The sequence below is a fragment of the Passer montanus genome, unplaced genomic scaffold (genome assembly GCF_014805655.1).
Source record: "Passer montanus isolate IOZ18808 unplaced genomic scaffold, ASM1480565v1 scaffold18, whole genome shotgun sequence".
Taxonomy (NCBI): domain Eukaryota; kingdom Metazoa; phylum Chordata; class Aves; order Passeriformes; family Passeridae; genus Passer; species Passer montanus.
Genome location: NW_024365381.1, coordinates 11227920 through 11247199, shown reverse-complemented (window position 1 = coordinate 11247199; position 19280 = coordinate 11227920). Strand labels below are relative to the sequence as shown.

The following is a 19280-nucleotide window of genomic DNA, read 5'->3' as shown; positions in this document are numbered from 1 at the left end:
ATACCCCGGGGAATATACATTAGCTGGGCCTGTGAACTCCATGAAAATGCTGTTTATTTCTACAAATATTTCTGCATGTACTATCTGAGTAACTGCACTCCTAAATGACTCACTGATGGCAGAACATTTGGATTATCAATATAAATATTTGCATGCAATTTTAAATTTTATTTTTTTTTAAAACCAGGCTAAGCATGAAGGTCCAGAAGCCTATTGAAAAGATTAAAGCTAAAATCCCTAACTTGCTCTGAGAGTATCTGCTCCTCAATATCATTTTATTGTCTGGAAAATTATTGCATGAAACAGGTAAAGAACGGATAGCACAAGAAATCCCCTCTTTTCTGATTTCCATGTCATAATTCTCTAGTATGAAAGGCCAGTTCAGGATTCATTACATTAATAAGTTGAAGCCTGAGCCTATGTAAAGACACAGAGAAAGGAGCAACTACAAGGAGACGTGTGTTCTGTGCACAGTCATACGGGATGGGTATAGATCCCAAGGGAACCTGTAGAGCAGCAGGTTGAGAGTGGGGGCTGCATTCAACTGTGCAGTCCAGCCCTCCATTCCCATGAGTCTGGCCTCAAGCAGCTGGAGAGAATACCAGTCCCAGGAAAGCTGGTTTTTTTATTCACTTTAACATTTTGGTCCTCTTGTTTGTCTGAAGAAGCTACTGTGCAAGCTCTTTGCTTTAATTTGTACCTCCTGGAAGCCAACTGAGTGCTGCAGCTGCTTCATCCTTTCCTCACAGGATGTCTCCAAGCCCTGCCAGGCAGTCAGAAGCTCCTGGCATTTCTCATTTATTTTCTGAGCTGATGGGTGCTGGCCTACAATCATTGTCTTTCCTTTATCCAAGACCCGCTGGACTTGCTGTTTGTGGGCATTCACTTCTGCCTGCAGCTCCTGGGAATGAGGTAAAAGAAAAAATAGGAATAAAGGAAGATATGTAAGGACAAGAAAATTCTGCATGCTCCTAATCCTAAGGAAATCTGGCAGCTGGTGACAGTGGGCAGAGAAGAGCAAGTGGACACCAGGACTGTCTTATTTCTACCACACCTGCAGCCTCGGTCCCTGGTGCCAGCCCCACACACATAATGCTCTGCTCTTGGTACTGCCTTCGAGAGAGGAGGGAAGGCTGTGTAAGCAAGCAGCACACATCCCTTAGCTTCCCTACACCAAAGTCCTCTCTTTACCAGGCTCCTGACCTTCCCCCTGTCCAGCAGCCAGGGAGTTTGGGAGAAGGAGCAGATCAGAGGATGAGACATAAAGCTGGAGGAATCAGAAAAAAATGTTGAGCTGGTGATGGAAAAATAAAATATCCAAGATGATGAAGGGGCTGGAGGATGATGCAAAGAGAGACACTGTCATCAGTACCATGAAAACTATTGGACTACTGCTCCATAAATCCTCCCCACTGATCTTATAAACGTTCTAATGAAATTTGCAATTAAGGTGCTGCAAAATCCAGCATTGCTTGTGGTGCAGGACCACTGACGTACCACTCTGGCTGTGAGGAGCTGCTGCAAAGAATCAAACTCCCCAGAAATTAATATTATCCTGTCCTTATAAACACAGTGACTGTAGCTTGTTCAGACCATTTAAAAATCTGTAGAGATTTAAGATAATTGCTAAATGCCTGTTATATGCTCTCCTAGAAAATCCAGTACACACAAACTTCAATATAGAATTTATAATGAAGCCATAAGCAGAAAACTACAATAGTTTTATTTCATTTACTCTTTTCTATGTAGTGTCAAATGCACTAGTTTTTTTGTCCATTTTTAATGGGAAGAGCTATGCAATTTCTCACATGAATAATACTCCATAACACAACAAATTTTTAGCTTCTCAGAGGAATGTTGTATTTGTTCTGAAAATCATCACCACTCTGCTGATTTGTGTTGATCCACTGAACCGTTTTAGCTGGACCAGAGCTGGAATCAGTCAATGTACTCATTGGAAGCTTTGACCATGCAGGGGCAGGGCAGGGTTGTAGGCTGAGGTGAAATGCAGTGGGTAAACCATGCTATAAAGCACTTGATTAAAGGAGTTACCTTGTGCTTTTGCAACAGGTTTTGAGCCACATCCAAGGACTTCCCGCAGTTGGTGGAATGGGCAATAGGCAAGCGCTCATTGATCCAGTTCAGTTCCATGTCATGAGAATGGTAGAACTCATAAAGATCCACGGCAGCTTCCAGCAACTTACGCCTCTCATAAAGAGGTGCTTGCAAAGATTCAAACCTAGGGGTCATCCATTAAATATATGTTAAAACAAAGCTTTATCCTCATTCTGCCAAGGGAATTAGGCTACAACACCATCATGGAGATTTTGAAGCACTGGACACTTCTTTGTAATTAAATTTCAATGTTTAGTACTGGCTGCACATATAAGGATCCCTTGGCAAGCAGACCTATATGATAACACTAAACGTAAACAGAGAAAAAATTATTTACACTTTTAAAGTCCTAGGTTTGTCCCATGATGCACTGAATGCTGGATCACCGTACCTCTTACAAAGCAATGGATGACCTGTAGATAAGAAAGGGACTAGAGGAGGAGTGCAGCTGGCAAGGAGCAATGTTCAGTCATAAAGGTTGAGGTGGGTCAACAGGCAGCTGTGTAGGTGCAGATCAAAGCACAGTTTTGTTCCAGTTGGCAGGAAAAATCTTTCCTGAGTATGGGTTAAACTTAATCAACCAAGAGAATTTTTTTAGAAGGTAGAATAAAAAATGCAATTTGTAACAAGAGGTGGGCAGGGACAAAAAACAGAGGGACACTGTACCTTTTCAGATATTTCTGTGTTTCATCCAGAATCCTCTGGGAGTCAAAGTGATTGGTGGCCATTTTCCTTGCATGAGATACAATGGCATTCATTTTCTCTGCCAGCTCACGTGTCTCATTTTCCAGCTGTCTGTGCTGCTTGAGTAGATCGCGGCTGGAGCGCAAATCATGGCCTGTCTCAGATTCCTGAAGAACTTTCTCAATTTTTTCTATCTTCTTTTTGGCATCCTGCCAGGAAAAGATTACAGCACACTCATACTGTTCTTTCAACAACATTTTCTTACACTCACCCCCTCCTATGACAGCTTCCTGGACACAATTTTTAAATCCCATTGTACTTTCTTGGTAATATGATGTCTGGATGTCTCTAAGAGACATCTTCTGGGAATATTTTCTTTTGTGCGCTGTTTTGGAGTACTCTTCTCTCTGAGACACTAAAGCACATCATTGAAAACAGTCGAAATATCTGCAGCAACATAATATAAAAGAGTCAGACAATCATCAAAGACTTCAGATTGTAGCTGTAACTCAACAGCACTTCCATTCATAATGGTCTCAAAACATCTTCACAGCATATTGTCCTTGTTATAAAATTTGACTGGATGACCATGTGCTTAATACATTGCCATGCCTGCAGCCCCAGACTGCCTCCAGACAAGCAGCTATGTTTGTATAGCACTGACCCCTACAGAGTTTGGGTTGTTTTCCCAGTACAGGTTGGCCACACAGATGCAGTGTTGAGCCTGAATTCAACTGCCTGATTCTTTGCTAGCAGTGTTATTACGCTCATAAATTTGAAGTTAGCTTGGACAGTATAATATTGGGGTTCCTTTCCAGGAACTGTAGACAAAATGGAGACCTTAAAAACCACTTCCATTGGGATGGTATTCTCTTTTATGTGCTGTCCACACAATAGAAGAGCCAGGCTCCTAGGCCATTACTCCCCTCTGTTCCTCATGACTTCCTGACCTGCAGCAGTTCCATGAGCTGTTCCTGCTGTCCAGCTTGTCTCAGTTTGTCACCCCGCTCTATCATCTTGCCATATAATTCCTTCCACTTCTTCTGAAGCTCTGACATCTTCTCCTGGACAGAAACTGCAGCATAATGGTTGTCTTGAATCAATTTATTTCCTTTCTGGAGAAACACAGTGCATCACTTTATTAGCAGTCAGCATCTATGATTTTTGGTACAAGATGGAAAACAGCTTCAAAGCTGCCTTCACCTTTATCAGCGTTGTAAAGTGCTCCTCATTAGCCAACATTTCCTTTTCAGCAGCCTCATGCCACTTCAGCTTGCGTAGAACATTTGTTGGATCACGATAGGATTCATCTGATGCAATCTTGTACTTCTCTTCCATCCATATTAAAAGCTCAGCAGCATCACGATTAAACTCCTTACAGAAAATAAACAGGATTAAATTGATTTAACTGGTGAAGAAGTATCATATTGAACTATAGATGAGGTTTAAAGCCATCATCTTGGTCCCTTTTTTACCACATTTACTAATCCGCTGCTTGTAATTGTCAGTCAAGTTTTGCATCATTGATAGAATATTTTAACCAGAAGAGGACCAATCCTCCAGTATAGCAGAGGCTTTTTCACTAAAATATCACGGCAACATATAACTTCATATCTCAGCATAGAAACTAAATTTGATGCCAAAACTTAGATTAACTGTACTAAGTTATTAAGTCCCAGAACAACAGTAAGTAATGAGCAGAATAAATTTAACCAGTAGAGAAAGCATTCTGTTGATGTTTTTCATTCAGAATCTCCTCTTTTTTTTTTCTTTTTTTTTCCCCCATTTTCTATGGTTATAGCTTTGTAAGTTTTATTGCCAATACATCATCTGCTCCCTGGAAAACAAAGCTCTGTCCCACAGCCAAAGAGAAAGTGAGCTGTGGTAGGAATGCTCAGCAGTTTGAGTTTTTGTCTCATATTAAGACAAAGTGTAAAATTCCAAATTCACAGATGCCTGACCAAATCTGCAGTATCAGTTACCTGTAGCTGTAGGGAATCCAACAACCTCTGTTTTCGCTGGGCATTGCTCTGTATCAGCTGGTCCCACCTTCTCCGGAGGGTGACCATCCTCTCTTCAATACTACCAAGAAAAACAGGAAGTCCAATGCTGTACTAATGTTGTTTCCCCTTGCTTATGCTGCAGTCATGACTGTGATATAAATGTAATCTAGTTTGTACAACTTTGCTGACAGGAAGAAGGGATATATGGCCTTGTCCCATCCCTAAGTTGGGCTCACCTGGAGAGCAGGTATTGCTTGCCAGCTGCTCTGGATTTTCCTCCTGTATGGCTGTGTCACATTAGTGCACTGCAGCCATACACTGGAACACTGAGACCTCCCTCTGCTCCCAATATTCCATAGTATTGTTATGTTATTTATAATTAACTAATAACTTCCACTTTGGTGTAAGTGCAATGAGGCTTTGGAATGGCTTTCTAATGGTAGTAGTGCTGGCAAGAAAGCAGATCTTAAGGGCAGTTTTACAAATTTGTGGATGCAGTATTCAAGACATTATCACTTATGATCACAAGTCTTCTGATCCAATAGGTCCATTCTAACCCTCTATTTCTAACTCTTGTTTGCAAAGAGGTCCGCCTTGCTAGATCCTAGTGGCTCTAGCACAGAAAAAGGAATTACAGGTAAGAGTTCAGCTTGGACAAAAACACAAAGGAGCTGCTCCTGAAGAATTTTGCTTGTGAAGTCTTCAGTAACTTTTTGAAAGCAAACCGTATTTCTAAAATGCGACACCGACAAATTAAGGAGTTCTTTTTCTGTAGGTGTTTAACAAGTTCACTCTAAGGAAGTTTCATCACTATGTGTAATTTATGATACAAACCAAATTATTCTAGTATTCTGCCAAATGCCACATTTAACCTAAAGTTCCTTTGTCCTAAGAGCACAGGAAATCTATTTTTTGAAAATAATTACCTTTGGCTCCCTTATCCATCAAATTGTGGATTGGAGGTCAACTAATTTCTCTTCAGAGAAAATTTTTTATTTCACATGACCACACTGGACCATTTATTAAAGATAAATAAAAAAGCAATGGGTTTGGACTTACACAGGAGATGCAAAGTGCCTGCTCTCTAGTAGGTTCACCCCGTTTTCATTGAGTGCTTCCACTCGTCTCTTCAGTGCCATCAGCAGTTGCTCAAATTCCTGATGTCGCTTCAGCAGGCTTCGAACAGCATCTACATGGTCCTGCATTTGGAAAAGAAAATTTGATCAGGACTTTTCTTGTTCTTATTGTTTCTGTAGCAGTGGAAAAAAAATTAAGTTGGACCTTACTTTCTTCCTTTTCTCTCAGGCAGGAAATAGAGTGTACATTTTGCATGAGCCCAAGGATGTTCAGGGCTACAAACAAGCAGCAGGTTTGCATCATATCTAGTTTCCCTGTTCTATGTTTCCATTATGGTTCCATTTTCACATTTTAAGAAAATCAGCATTCTAAATTTATGTCCCCACTCTGGCCCATCTAGGGATATGCAAGACAAAAGACTAACTTGCAAAACTTTATTCCACCCAGTTGATCTCAAAGTATCAATGTTTTGGGTTCAGTTAAGAGAGAACATAAGAGGCAGTGAGAGATCACAACCTCCTTCTTCACTGATTTTGTGAATATTTTCTGCATTTTTTTGCTTCATATGTTTTAATATTCTTAAATTAATGAAAGAAAAAGCTTTTTTTAAAAAAAAAAAAGGTTACATTTTTATTTGAAAAAAATTATTATGTTTAAGTGGAAACCTTATTTTTTAATGGATGAGTCAATTTTATGTAAACCATATGACATGCACAAACAGCAACAAATCACAATCCTAGCTATTTAATTTTTTTTTTTTTGAGGGACAATGAGCTTTGTTCTCATTAAGATGAGTAAGAGCATAAGAATGTTAATAAGATCCTGAAAGTCTAGTTCTCAAGTATAGAAGTGATCAGAAGAATAAAGAAGCCATTCTAATAAAGAAGGTTGTTGCTACTCCCTGGATGGGGAGCAGAAGCAGGAGAAACAAGCTCAGCTGCTGTACATACCCCAAGGTCATCCCCCCGGAGAAAAGCCTCATGGCCAGAGAGGGCTGCATTGATACGGTCTCCCTCCCTATTGAACTTCTGCAATTCCAGGCCATCCTGCAGCTTTTTCCATCGCTTTTCCCACATTTCCTCCAGCTCTTTGTTCTCCTTGGCCAGTCTCTCCATGGTCTGGTGGACATCTCTGCTCCTGTTGTTACTGGGTTGTTGGTGGACTACTTTGCGTCCAAGTTCTTCAAGCTGCAGAAATCTTCCCAGAGTCAAAAAGAAAAATGAGACCTCACTGCACGAGGGAATATGAATTCTCTTTCATCACAGCTCTTTGCTCTCTTGGCAGTACCCATACACCAAGTTTCCCTCCCTACCTATTACCTTTTCCCTGCAGGCTATGCACTACAAAGTGCAGCTGTTTTATTGCTCAGGGATGCACGCTGGAGGCAGCAGGTGAGATTTCCCCATCTGGACTGAAAGCCCACATAAGCAGGCTTTCACATTAAAGGGAAAGGAGGGTCAACAGTATCTGGAAAGTCATAACAGTGCAGAAGAAGAACTGAAAATGATGGCAAATGGAAGCATAAGGCCTGAGGAGGAAAGGGGTACTGGAATAAAGTACAGTTGGCACTTTCTGAAACTGTCAGGAGAGCTTGTGGAATTCTACTGCTGCAAACATACAGCTCCTCCTTTCCCCTCCTCCAGCCTTCAGGATAAGTATGCAAAAGCTGACAAGACTTTACGTTTTGCAGTCCCCTTTTGTCTTGCACATTCAAGTGCACGTGAATAAAATTTTGGTATGACCTTCATGCACAATTTATGTACATGATTTACATGTTTCAATTTCACAGTACTGTTGTCATACCACCCCACTCTGCCCACCCTGCCAGGATCTCTCTACCTCTCACTCTGAGAGCCAATTTCTATCAGCAGGTCTTGATGTTCCTTCAGCAGTTGCTCTGCAGATCCCACGTCCAGACCCATTTCTTCACTGCTCAGTTTCTCCCGAATGCCCTCTGCCCATAGCAGGAGCCTACGGCTGTCTTGCAGGAAGGACTGCTGGTTCTGGGCCCACTGCAGAATGTCTCGCTTCTCTTGGATCTCCAGCTTGAGCTTTGCTAGAAGCCTCTCCATGTTTTCTACCTGCTCAGTGATGGCTCTGCTCTCTGCAGGGTTGGTGTCCTTGATCCTTCAATAAAATACATTCAACAGTATGAACACTTAGAGCTTGAACCAGTACTTTTAAAAGGAATGGATTAGAATATTTAGAGTTCCCATTAAAAAGAAAGTCAGCTAAGGCAACATATCCCTATTGTGAATGTATTGAAAATTTAAGTAAAAAACTTAATATTTCAAATTTAAACTCCTTTGCATAATTATCTGCTGTTTTCCTACCATCACCTTGCTTCCCCTGATTACCCTCTTTCAGGACCTAAGCAATACCGCCACATTTTGAAGTAGGTAACTAACATTAGTAGAGAGGATTTTTTAGAGCCACAAACAATCCTGTGGTATTCATTCTTCTACAACTGTGAAGTCTGGAAACAAACACCTCCCAGTCACCCAGCCACACTCAAGAGAGATCAGCTCAGTCCAGCAAGCGAGTTCTATGGATTTCTAGAAAGAGAAACTTTAAAAGCTGCTTTTTCTCTTTATAGCCATAATTTACAGCATGATCTTAGAGAACTAGCAAAGAAAGTAAAAACATAAAGAAGGCTCCTTACGATTTTGCAACACTCCTCAAGTATTCAATTTTCCTCTCTGTCACCAGGACCTCTCTCTCAATTGTGTACAGTTTGCGCTTATCTGACTCCAGTCCAGCAGGCGAGTTCCCTGGTTCCAGATCCCTGAGTTGGACCATCTTGTCTTGCAGTAGCACTCCTATGCTCTGACAGTCCTGAAGAAATGTCCTCACATCAGCCACTCCAATCAGCTCAGAGCCTTTCTCCTCCTTCAGTGTTTCCATGGATTGCCATCTTGAAGTGAGATAACAATTTGCAGCCATTGTTATGAATGAACTGTATCTGTTTTCTCTTCAGAAAAAGTCTTGAATAAAGACTAAATCAGGACTTAAATGGTTGGGCTGGGTGGGGGTGAACAGCCCAAAGTTCATATCAGTGTCATCTCAAAAGTGGGGACTTGCTTAGGTGACCAGAACACTCTGAACAAGATGCAATTAAACAACCCTGGTCAAAATCAGGACCTGCCTATGCCCACTGAGTGACATGGTAGCAGGAATACATTCACAACAGGTACGAAATACTCCTGGTGAAGTCAAACATGGTTTGATGTTCCTTTCAAGATTTGTGAAGTGTGTTCTCACCCTGATGCTTAAGCAACCAAATCAGCTGCAGTGCTGCAGACCTACTCGGAACACAACATTGTCACCTGTGGATGAATTCATATTGTGCTTTAACATGCACACACAGATTTCTACAGTTTAAGCAATTTGGTACCAGGGTCCTGGGGGACACCCTCAGTCCTGGAAGCATGGCACTGAACTCAGGGCCAGCCTACAGCCAGCTGAGGGCTGTCCCTTTCCCGTTGGTGGCACTCTTGTCAAGAAGGGATATGAATGGTCAGCTCTCCAATTATGCCCATTAAACAATCCTCTGCTTATCAGTAGCATTTTTACCTGATGTTGATCTTTTCCATCCAAGTCTGGATCTCAAAATATTTGCTGGGACTGATCTTCCCATATTTAGCAGCTAAGTTTTCAATGTCTTCCAGTTGGCCTTTGCCTGCAGCCAGTTCCGTTAAAAATCTCTAAAATGGAAAAATACAAACATGAGATTTTTCCATTTCTGTGGACACAATTCTCAATAATCTCTTATATCCACTCATATCCCTCTTTCACAGGTGGCTTCTCCCCTTGCCTGCCTGTTGACTCCATGCACACCTGTGCACACAATTCCCCTGCAGCCCCCTGACCTCCCTGCTGTGCACACTGTGCACATATGTCCCACTCCACTGGGATGCAAGTGCACTGATGGATTTTTTAATAATTTGCTACTTTTTAAAAGTGATGCAAGATAAATGACAGAAAGAATCCTTGTCTATCATGATATTTGTACAGGATACCGTGTTCACAGGAAGATAAAGGGACACAGTCACATCGGTTTCAGTAATTTGGCATAGTCTATCAAAAGAATTATCTGGCCTTTGCATGACTCTCTAAGTTGAAATGAATGAAAAGGCTCTCAAAACATCACTTCTCAACTTTATAATTTTTCTTATGGTAAAATTGATTTAAAAGGTGTCATCTGGGAAGAGTAGAAGGGGTACCTGATATTTCTGCTGCATGACCTCCACATTGTCTGCTTGAGGTTGAAGCGTGCGGAAAATGTTCTCTTTATCTCTCATCCACGACTGAAATTCTTCGCAAGAGCTACAGAAGCGATAATATCCAATCATCTCCTCCAGAGCCTTTTTCCTGTTCTGTAAGAGAGATGAAGACTTAACTATTGTTGTAGTAATTCCTTACCATTTGAAGGAACAGAGAAAAGATCCTTCCATTTAAGCTACAATACACTTAGAAGCTTAGCAGTTTTCCCAGACACTGCTGAAAGAGAACAAAACATGAAATTTTAAGATCACAATACTTCTTCCAGAGCAACAGTGGTGTAAAAGCATAAGAGAATCATTTGGAAGGTGCTCAGCCTCTAGACAGTAAGGAAGGCTGCTGTGCTACCTGCTGCTGCTCGCTGAAGACATAAGGCAGCAGTCTCTAGAATATGTAAAAGTCGCATACAACATGTTTGTGTCAGTCTTTAGGGCACGATTAGAGCAGGTTTGAGTGAAGAGCAGCATATTAACAAAATGCAGGTTGCAGTTTATTTTTTCTGGTATCAGGCAAGACAGCCTGGTGATTTAGGAGCTACAATAAACAAGCATTAAGGGGAGAAAAGGATTACACAAAAGAATCTGTTCTTCATGGACTAAAAGTACTGGAATATAAATATGAAATTTGCCCACATAAAATCCGTTTTGTTACAAAATTTCAGTGATAATCTCAAGGCTTGAAGTCCTACAGAAATTAACAGGATTGAGGTGTATTATTAAACTGAAAAGCAGAAGCCAGCAAAGCACTTAATTTCAATTTTTCACAGGTTTGGATTTTTTCATGAACTGCACAGCCGAAAGGAATATTATACCTCAGCCATAGTCTGTAGATGTTCGTAAAGTGAATCTATTTCTTCTTGGGTCTTCCAGATATTCTCTGGAAGAAAATGATCATCCAGACTTGAGGTTCCAGTGGATGCAGTTTCAGATGTTGCCCAGGTTCGACTGAATGGTAGCTTAGTTGTCTTTTGGTTTAAGTCACTTGGGGCTTCCCTCTTTGTTATCTGTTAAGAAAAATTTAACAAAATAAATGGATAAGAATTTCTGATTTGGATAAAATTTCATTTGGAAGGAAAATTTGGATTTTCCAGCTCAAATCACAGCATTATGACCCTTTAAATCAAAAACTTCCAGTATTTTTTGGAAACTGTTTCCACTGTTTTATTCTGAAAAATTAATTTAAAAACTTGAAAAATATTTTGTTTGTTTTTTTTTTAAGTAGAAGTTTAATTCAGCTTATTTTAAAATGCATTGATACAGTAAAAATTTTCATTTTCTGCCCAAAACAAAGTTGTTTGGTTGGAGGAGCTTTTTTATTTCCAGAAATGCCAGCAAAGCAAGGCAACCAACTATGCTCACGGTTCTCTTTGTGGTGATGTTTTGGTACCTGAACACTTCCAGTTTCAAAATTTGAGTGCCCTAGTGAATCAATACTCCTATTTGTGCATCAACACCATCTTGTCATTGCTTTTTCATATTTCATAGCAATGTAATAAAGTATTTTTCTAATAAAAATTAATTTTAGATTGATGAGGTAAAGGAAAGATCACAAGAGATGCCCATTGCTCTCAAATTTATTGGGCTAAACATTGAGTGAATATAGACGTTTAAAGAAGCAAACTATGAATTGTGTCATTTATTCACCTCCCCTGAATTCTGCTATTAAATGTGCTGATCTCAGGTCAAAAATCCCCTTTCTAGTCAGTGAAAAAGAGCGGCATCTGAAGAGCTTGACTTCAGCTCATTTGCCTTAAAAATAAGGGATAGTATGACTTGCTCCGGGAGTTGTGGGATAGTTCTTCACTACATTAGGGTACCAGAAGAATTTTTAAGGATGTTTTGATTAAATGCCTGCTTTTTAAAGATTATTGAAATTAATAATTTTATGAGAATAAAGAGTGAGAATGTATTTCTGAGGACCAGTAGAGGGTACTAACATGGATGAGAGTATTTCTAGCACTTCAAAGAATACTAACTAGGTGTGCTACGAGCACACAAGGAACTTCATTTTAGCTTAAAAAATTTCCCCAGTTCTAATTAAAAACTTAATTTGGAATATTGGGTAAAATAAATAAAAAATAAATAATTGAAAAACTATTTCGTTTACATTCTTCAACACAGTGTGACACAATCCCTCCTGTACTTACTGCAGCTGGAGCCTGCTGTGCTGCGATGTCAGCCTGCTCCTTGAGGCGCCTCATCTCGGAGGAATAGGCTGCAATCTCCTTCTCCAGGCGCAGGTGACGATGCAGCAGCGCTTCGGCGCTTGATTCGTCTTTGCCATAGTCCTTGCTGGCGAGCAGGGGCTGCCTCTCTCGCAGCCACGAATCTGCTTCATCGATGTCAGCAAAGTACTGAAGGAACACAGGGAGGAAAACACCTGGATTCACGCTAGAAGTATCATATCCAGCTCCTTGCTCTTTGTAAATTTATGAATAAGGAGAAATTCCATTAGGTCTGAAGCCATAAGGTTACTTCTAGGTGTTGTGACAGCTATGGATAAGGTAACTCTATTTATGTGAGCATGTATTTCATGCTCACAACACAGCTAATTCACAAAATTATAGTGAGTAAAGAGATTCAAGGATTGCCTATATAGCTGTTTAAAAACTCCTAACAAGTATGGTACATAACAACAGCTATAAAAGGAACCCACAGTGTATGATGTTGGTAGGCATCACTACGTTATGCCAATAGGTATTTTCTAATTGTTTAAGGAACAAGCAATGAACTTGGTCTACAACAGAAGTTTACTTTTTTTCCAGAATTTTCAGTTTGCCTGCCTATGGTTAGAAGGATAAAACAAGGGTTTGATGCATAGAATAAAGGTACAACAGGAAAAAAAGAATGCCTATAGTAATGAGAGACAAAGAAAAATAAAAACAATATAATGATGTCAAACTTAACAGAGAGAAGAGAGAATTTAGACTTTCTGAAGAAAAAACCTGTTCAGTTTTGTTCAAACATTTAAGAGAAAAAACAGACTGAGCAAAATTTTAGGGGGGGGAGAATAAGAATATCTGAGATAATGTGATATGACTTAAGAATGTTGCTTTTATACAAATTCTTTATTTGCAGATGTGTGAATGTTTGTGGGAATGAAATTGTAGGTCAGAATGGAAGGGTGAAATGCTTTGCAGGATTTGTGAAGTCCATGGTTAATCTAAGTCTTACAACACTTTTCTTTTGTTGGTGGTCTTTGGAATTTTTTTAATTTTTGAAATATGTCACATAGTTATCTGATCCACCCTCTAAAAAGACCCTGCAGTAGTGCTGTCATGTGAGTTACTCCCTTTAGCATTTTTACCTTTAGAGCATCTCCCAGCTGCTCAAATCTCCTGCGTGCTCAGGAGGGTTGAGATTTCACTGCCAGAGATCTTTTTGAAGACCAAGAGAGGAAGCCTTTTCCGACATTGTTGTCTTCCACGTGGGGGCATGGGGCAGAACTGAGTCACATCCATGTCCCACCTATCACACACCCCAGCAGAACCCGCTTACCTGTTTGATGAGGGCTGCTGCCTGCAGGCGGCTTTTGCGATCAGCCACCTCGTCTTGGAGCTGCTGCCACAGCTTCTGGAGGTTGTCTGTCTGCCTCAGAATGTCATCCTGGCGCATGGGGTTCTTTTGGCTGAGCTCCCAGCCCCTCCTCATCACATCTGTACATATGGCCCTGTGTGAATTGCACTCTGCTTCAAGAGCCTAGCACAAGGACAGGAAACATGTCAGCACAGCTAATTCCCCACAAGCCAAGAGAAAAGAGAGGCTCCTACCCTCTGCTGCTGAGATGCAGACATTTCCAAGAGCCTCATGTCTGATCTTTTCACCACTTCTGTCTTTACCCTCATCTCTCTTGGACAGGAAAAGAAGGTGAGAAACACAGAAACTAGCAACCTTTTTTTTTGCCCATCAAAAGTTTGCTAATCTGGAGCCCAGTGTCTTCACAAGAAGTCCCACTTCTAGTCCAGTATGAAGAATATTCCTTCTCCACCCTTTCCTTCCCCTCTTTTGGAAAGAAATGCTTACCCTATACATTTTTTAAAAATTCCAAACTCTGATCATGACACTTGAGATAAGGATTAGTTTGACAGCATTCTTATAAATGCTGCACTGACTGAACTGAAAGACATGGATGTTCTAAAATCTTGCTTTAATACAAAGACAAGCCACCAGCAGCAAAGTAAGATACCTTGTTCTTCTGAATAGAGGCTGTGATCTGGCTGACATCTTTCCCTAATGTTGTCATTCTTGCCAGCTTCCACTTCTCAGAGATCCACGATTCTTCCTCTTTGCAGTCACGGAAGAATTCAAAAAGCTTCAAAGCCTCTTCTAGCTGAGATTTACTGAACCAAGGAACAAACAGTGTGTGATTGTCAGAGTTAAGATTCCATGAAGACAGTGGTAGATTGATCAAAGAAAAATTTAAAAATTGAGAATTTAAATGCCTTTAGCTCCTCTTTGTCATATATTAATTTATTCATGGAATAAGACAAAAGAAACAAAATTGCATTTCCTTCTTTCTCCAGGAGATGAGGTGATAAGCATTTGCTATTCAGACTTCTCATACAGCAAGTTATAATAAATGCTGAGAGTGAATGTGTTATTCATCTATGAAAGTGAGTGATCCTTTTACAATTGCAATCTAGACACTCGAGTTGCTTTTGTCTTTATGTCTCTAAATGGAGAAATGACAAAATTTCAAATGCTGGGAAGCTGTGCCTTCTCATTAAAGAATGGCACTCTGGGTATCCTAATCAGCAAGAAGAGAGCCACAAGCACAGCCCTACCGTGACTTGCTCTGAGCTGTGAGGTTCTGGTACAGCTGACGAAGCATCTGCACTTTTGCATAAAGCAATTCTGATTTAACTGTGCTGTCCTTGTTGATTTCTGCTGTTCTCTGGGTGATGTGCGTCAATCTGTCATCATAGGAAGAGATCTGCGAGTCAACCAAGTTGTGATTCTGCAGCAAATCTACTACTTCAAGGAGCTGCTTCCCACAGTCCTGGGAATTCACCAGCACCTACAAAGTGAGAAAAAAAAATAGACAATTTCAGAGAGTCCATTCAGGGTCTCAGTGCAAATGAATCAGTTGAAAGATTCCTTTTGTCTCTCATAGCTTCTAAATGTCCTAGAAAGTCAGATAGGTAAAGCCAAAAACTTGCGTATTTTTTTTCAATTCCACAAGCTAATGGCAACAATCCTGAGTTTTGATCTGCTGCAGTGTAAATAATGGGCTCATCAAATAGGCAGCTGTTTTTGCACCTAAGATATTTCTTCTGGTTAAGCACTCAGTGTCTCAGAATTTGTGGGTGCAATGAATATCTCTGCTGTAGACCCATCTGTAGGCAGACTGATTCACAGTCTGCATTTGAAGAATTATCCCACAATATCCCATTCTATGATATGTTCTATCTGCAATGTTCTTCTATTTGAGGAGTCTACTAGTCTAGAGAAATAATGAAAATAATTACTTTACAGTATTTAATTGGTGACTGATGAGAAGTGCTTATCAGTTTTCTTCCTAATTGTATCAATGGATACAACTATTAATCCTAGGGTACTATCTCTCCTTACCAATCTTCTCCCATATTCTCACACCATTGCTGTTCCAACTACACTATTACCATTAGATATTCTTTGCCTACTAGCACTAGGACAGAAATATTTATAACTTAGAGATAGCTCTTTAATTTGAAATCCACAGCTTCATATAGCATGCTGACTCTTTCAGCTTGGGTACAAAGTAACCAGTAGTCATGAGGATTTTTCTGTCTTCAAGGCAAAGTATGCATACATACTTCCTTCCATTACAAAATCAATATGAACCCAGTTATTTCTCATGCTGAAGAGTTTGTGCTCTGACACCCTGCTAACAGTTGGAAATCCTTGCTAAAAGCAACCACTATGCATTTACAGTGGAACTTTTCTTTCTCACAAGCTTATGTACCTGTAAGCCTGAGCTAATTCCCATCTGTAAAATTACTGCAGGAACTTCCAGAAGCTAATTCAGAAGAATGGAAACAGGAGTGTGTTTATTCCACTTTTGCTTTTGCACTCGTACATTTAGAAAATATTATTTCACATCTTTATATTACCATATAACTCAAACCTGTAGTACATTCCATGTAATAGGATTCCTGGCTTTCTGATTAAGGAAATGCTCTATAGCAAAGCCTGTTTTCCCTTGTGCAGTTATCTGTGATGATGAACCAAAATGCTCAATTTGGCATCTAGGTAAAAATGGTGTATTTTTTCTGTAGCTGATAGACTTATCTCCTGTTGGCACCAGTCAGTCCCTGGAACACAGGGACACACACTGGCAGCACTGCAAGTTGTCTGCTGCTGGAGAGGACTCAGTACCTGCAGCTCTTTCAGCTCCTCTGTAATGGCATCTATGTCCCTCAGGAGGCCCAGAATTTCCTGCATGATTCCCAAGGATTGTTCTCGTCTCTGCAGCTGATCCAGGAGATCCTGCCATTGCTTTGAAATGCTCTTTTGCCTGCAAAGGAAGAGAAAGAAATTACCAGTTTGGACCAAAGACCTTGGGTATCACTGCAGGATTCTCAGTGCTTGCAGCTTTAGAGGAGCCAAATGAACACACACGACTCTTGACGTCAGTGTAAGAGGACAGGCCAGGAGCAAAAAACAGGTTAAAAAAGATGTCATTACAGGAATTTTGACCAGACATCAACTGTCATTGAATTCTTCGAATTTAGACATTGTTTTTAAGGATGTTCATAAAACATCTTATTTTTTTTGCTCCAGTGCTTTTGCTTGATACAGCAGAAAGGCTTGGAAACAATGAAGTGCTCTTTAAATGACTGCTTAAAGTAAAATATTAATCTAAACCCTATAATGAGTCACAATCTGATCTCATAGTTTGATTTACTCTTTTTGAACTGTTTTCCTGAGTTTTCACAGAGGGTCTTGATTTTGTCTGAATTTCTAAATGCATTAAAATACCATGAGAGAAGTTATTTATATGGCATTCTTAGATGGGAACAAACCAGGCTATATAATAACATGAGATAATCAGAGAATTTATAATTTCTCAATATTTGCCCCAGAACAGAGTTAATCTGAGAATACCATGCCTTAACCAATTAATATCTCCCCAAATTGCAGACTGAAATAGAAATATGTTGATTTGGGAAAAGAATATAATCTCTCTAAGCATTTTTTATGGCAGATAGAATATTTGGTAGAAATTTGTAGGTGTATTTTCATATATAACAAAAACACCTTAAAAATATTTTTCACCACAAATTGGTCTGAGGCTTTGATCATTCAAGGAAAAAGGTTAGAATTTTGAAGAAGATGAAGTGTTTTCCATGTCTGCTGAAACTGTTCACAGGTAGAAGAAATTCCTGACAGTTCTACTCATGAGGAGCAAAGATAGGATTCACAGTTACAATTAATTTCCTTCCACCACACCACAGGACTTCAACTAATATTGACCTCCACCACTACAGAGTTTCTCAGCCATCACTCACTTCTGCAAGATTTGATCTTTGCCATGATAGTTCTCCTGGCTGATAATGGTGGCCATTTCATCCAAAGCTGTGAAGCGCTCCTTCCTGGGCAGCACATCTGCCACAATGGCTTCCAGCTTCTTACTGGCAGCCTCCATCCTGTCCACACTCTCTGGCCAGAAGTCTTGCTTCCCGATCACTTTCCTCATGTCTTCCAAGTAGGACTCACGCAGGGCTGCCTTCTTCAGGAACCTCTGGGCTAGCTGTTCCAGCCTCTCCAGCCTCAGCATCTCCTTTTGCAGTGCTTTTCCACGGTTGTGCTCTGACTTTTCCAGGATGATCCAGTGCTTTTCCACGTCCTGCAGCATCTTCCCCTCTGGGGGCAAGTATGGCCGTTGGTTGTTTGCTCTCTGCTTGGTCCTGATGTTGAAGAGATGAGCTTCAATCATGCCCTTCTCTTGGTATTTGGGGGGTTTCTCCACAGTGCGGAAGGTTTTAAAGTTGGCCATGAGCAGCCACATCTCCTGAAGAGAGTTGGGGAAATGACGGTCATCCAGTTCCACCACCTTCTGTTTAATCCACTTCAGGAGGTCAGAGACCATCTGCTCGTACTGAAGCTTCAAGTCATCTATCTCCTTCAGGAGGAACACAATCTGTGATGGGAATATAAAATGACAAGCCACGTAAGAAATAGAATGAAGCATGGTGGGTGAACAGAAAGCAGTGTCTTCAGCAGTCATCATGTTTTTATACTGATGTGCTGGTAGCTGTTCACATCTGAGGCTAGGTGAAATGCTAGAACAGCCTTCCATAAAATACAGAAAAATCAATATTATTTAATGTTTCATTTCAGTTTTTATTTAAGAAAACATTTTGGAATAAGCAGCATGATTCACATTTTTTGTTTCACAATGGGAAAAAAAAATAATTTTTTTTAGCAGTCTCATTCCTCAACCCCAAACACTTCTAGGCTAATGTGTAACCCTTTCAGCTTCACCATTTAGGATTTAGGAGACCATCTGACAAGATCCTGGTTCTCTCACATGCACACAGCAGACTGTGGTCAAACAGCTCCTTCTCAATCTCTTCTATTGGAACTGTTCCTCTTTATTAAAATTACTAGAAAATATTTTGTGGCCAAACAGGGCTTTGTTAAGGATGCTAACTCTGATTTAATACTAGCTTCTCAAGACCAAGACATTTATCTGTTTCATCTGTGGCTTGTCCTGCCTTTATTTCAAGTTCAGGTAAACACTGGAGCAAATATCTAGAATTAAATCCCTAATGAAATAAAAGGTATTAGAATGAAATCATCCTTTCTTTCCATTTTACATTTTTTCCATCTTTGTCTTTTTACTTCATATTATTTTTTTCCTCACCCTAACTTACTAAAGACACAGATCCTTACTCCTGCAATGTCACCTTGATTTTTTAAGATTTTCTAAGCTTTCTGATGTTTACATTTTTGTAATGAACTTTCTCACACACTTTCTGTAAATAACTTATTGTTCTGCATTTTTTTATGGAGGAAGAGAAATTTGATGGACTGTTGGTTTGTCCAGTGTCATTGGAGAGGTGGCACTTTCACCTTCCAATCCACTGTCACTTTGGAAGTCTATAAATGTTGGAGTCAGAAAATAAACTTACCCTTT

The 19280-nt window shown here is 40.2% G+C and overlaps 1 protein-coding gene across 1 annotated transcript in view; it reads right to left on the bottom strand.

Moving 5' to 3' along the window:
• The window catches only part of SPTBN5 (spectrin beta, non-erythrocytic 5), a 91332-nt gene that overhangs the window by 64476 nt on the left and 7576 nt on the right, over positions 1 to 19280 (bottom strand). Inside the window, exons 6-24 of the mRNA XM_039704931.1 lie at positions 17650 to 18281; positions 16517 to 16655; positions 14944 to 15176; positions 14346 to 14499; positions 13658 to 13858; positions 12307 to 12513; positions 10972 to 11163; positions 10103 to 10255; positions 9453 to 9583; positions 8542 to 8793; positions 7719 to 8006; positions 6830 to 7076; positions 5862 to 6001; positions 4782 to 4881; positions 4003 to 4173; positions 3750 to 3914; positions 2782 to 3008; positions 2053 to 2239; positions 701 to 901 (exon numbers count right to left, since the gene is read on the bottom strand). Coding sequence (XP_039560865.1) covers positions 701 to 901; positions 2053 to 2239; positions 2782 to 3008; positions 3750 to 3914; positions 4003 to 4173; positions 4782 to 4881; positions 5862 to 6001; positions 6830 to 7076; positions 7719 to 8006; positions 8542 to 8793; positions 9453 to 9583; positions 10103 to 10255; positions 10972 to 11163; positions 12307 to 12513; positions 13658 to 13858; positions 14346 to 14499; positions 14944 to 15176; positions 16517 to 16655; positions 17650 to 18281 — 4020 coding nt within the window. The remainder of the gene's footprint in view (positions 1 to 700; positions 902 to 2052; positions 2240 to 2781; positions 3009 to 3749; positions 3915 to 4002; positions 4174 to 4781; positions 4882 to 5861; positions 6002 to 6829; positions 7077 to 7718; positions 8007 to 8541; positions 8794 to 9452; positions 9584 to 10102; positions 10256 to 10971; positions 11164 to 12306; positions 12514 to 13657; positions 13859 to 14345; positions 14500 to 14943; positions 15177 to 16516; positions 16656 to 17649; positions 18282 to 19280) is intronic.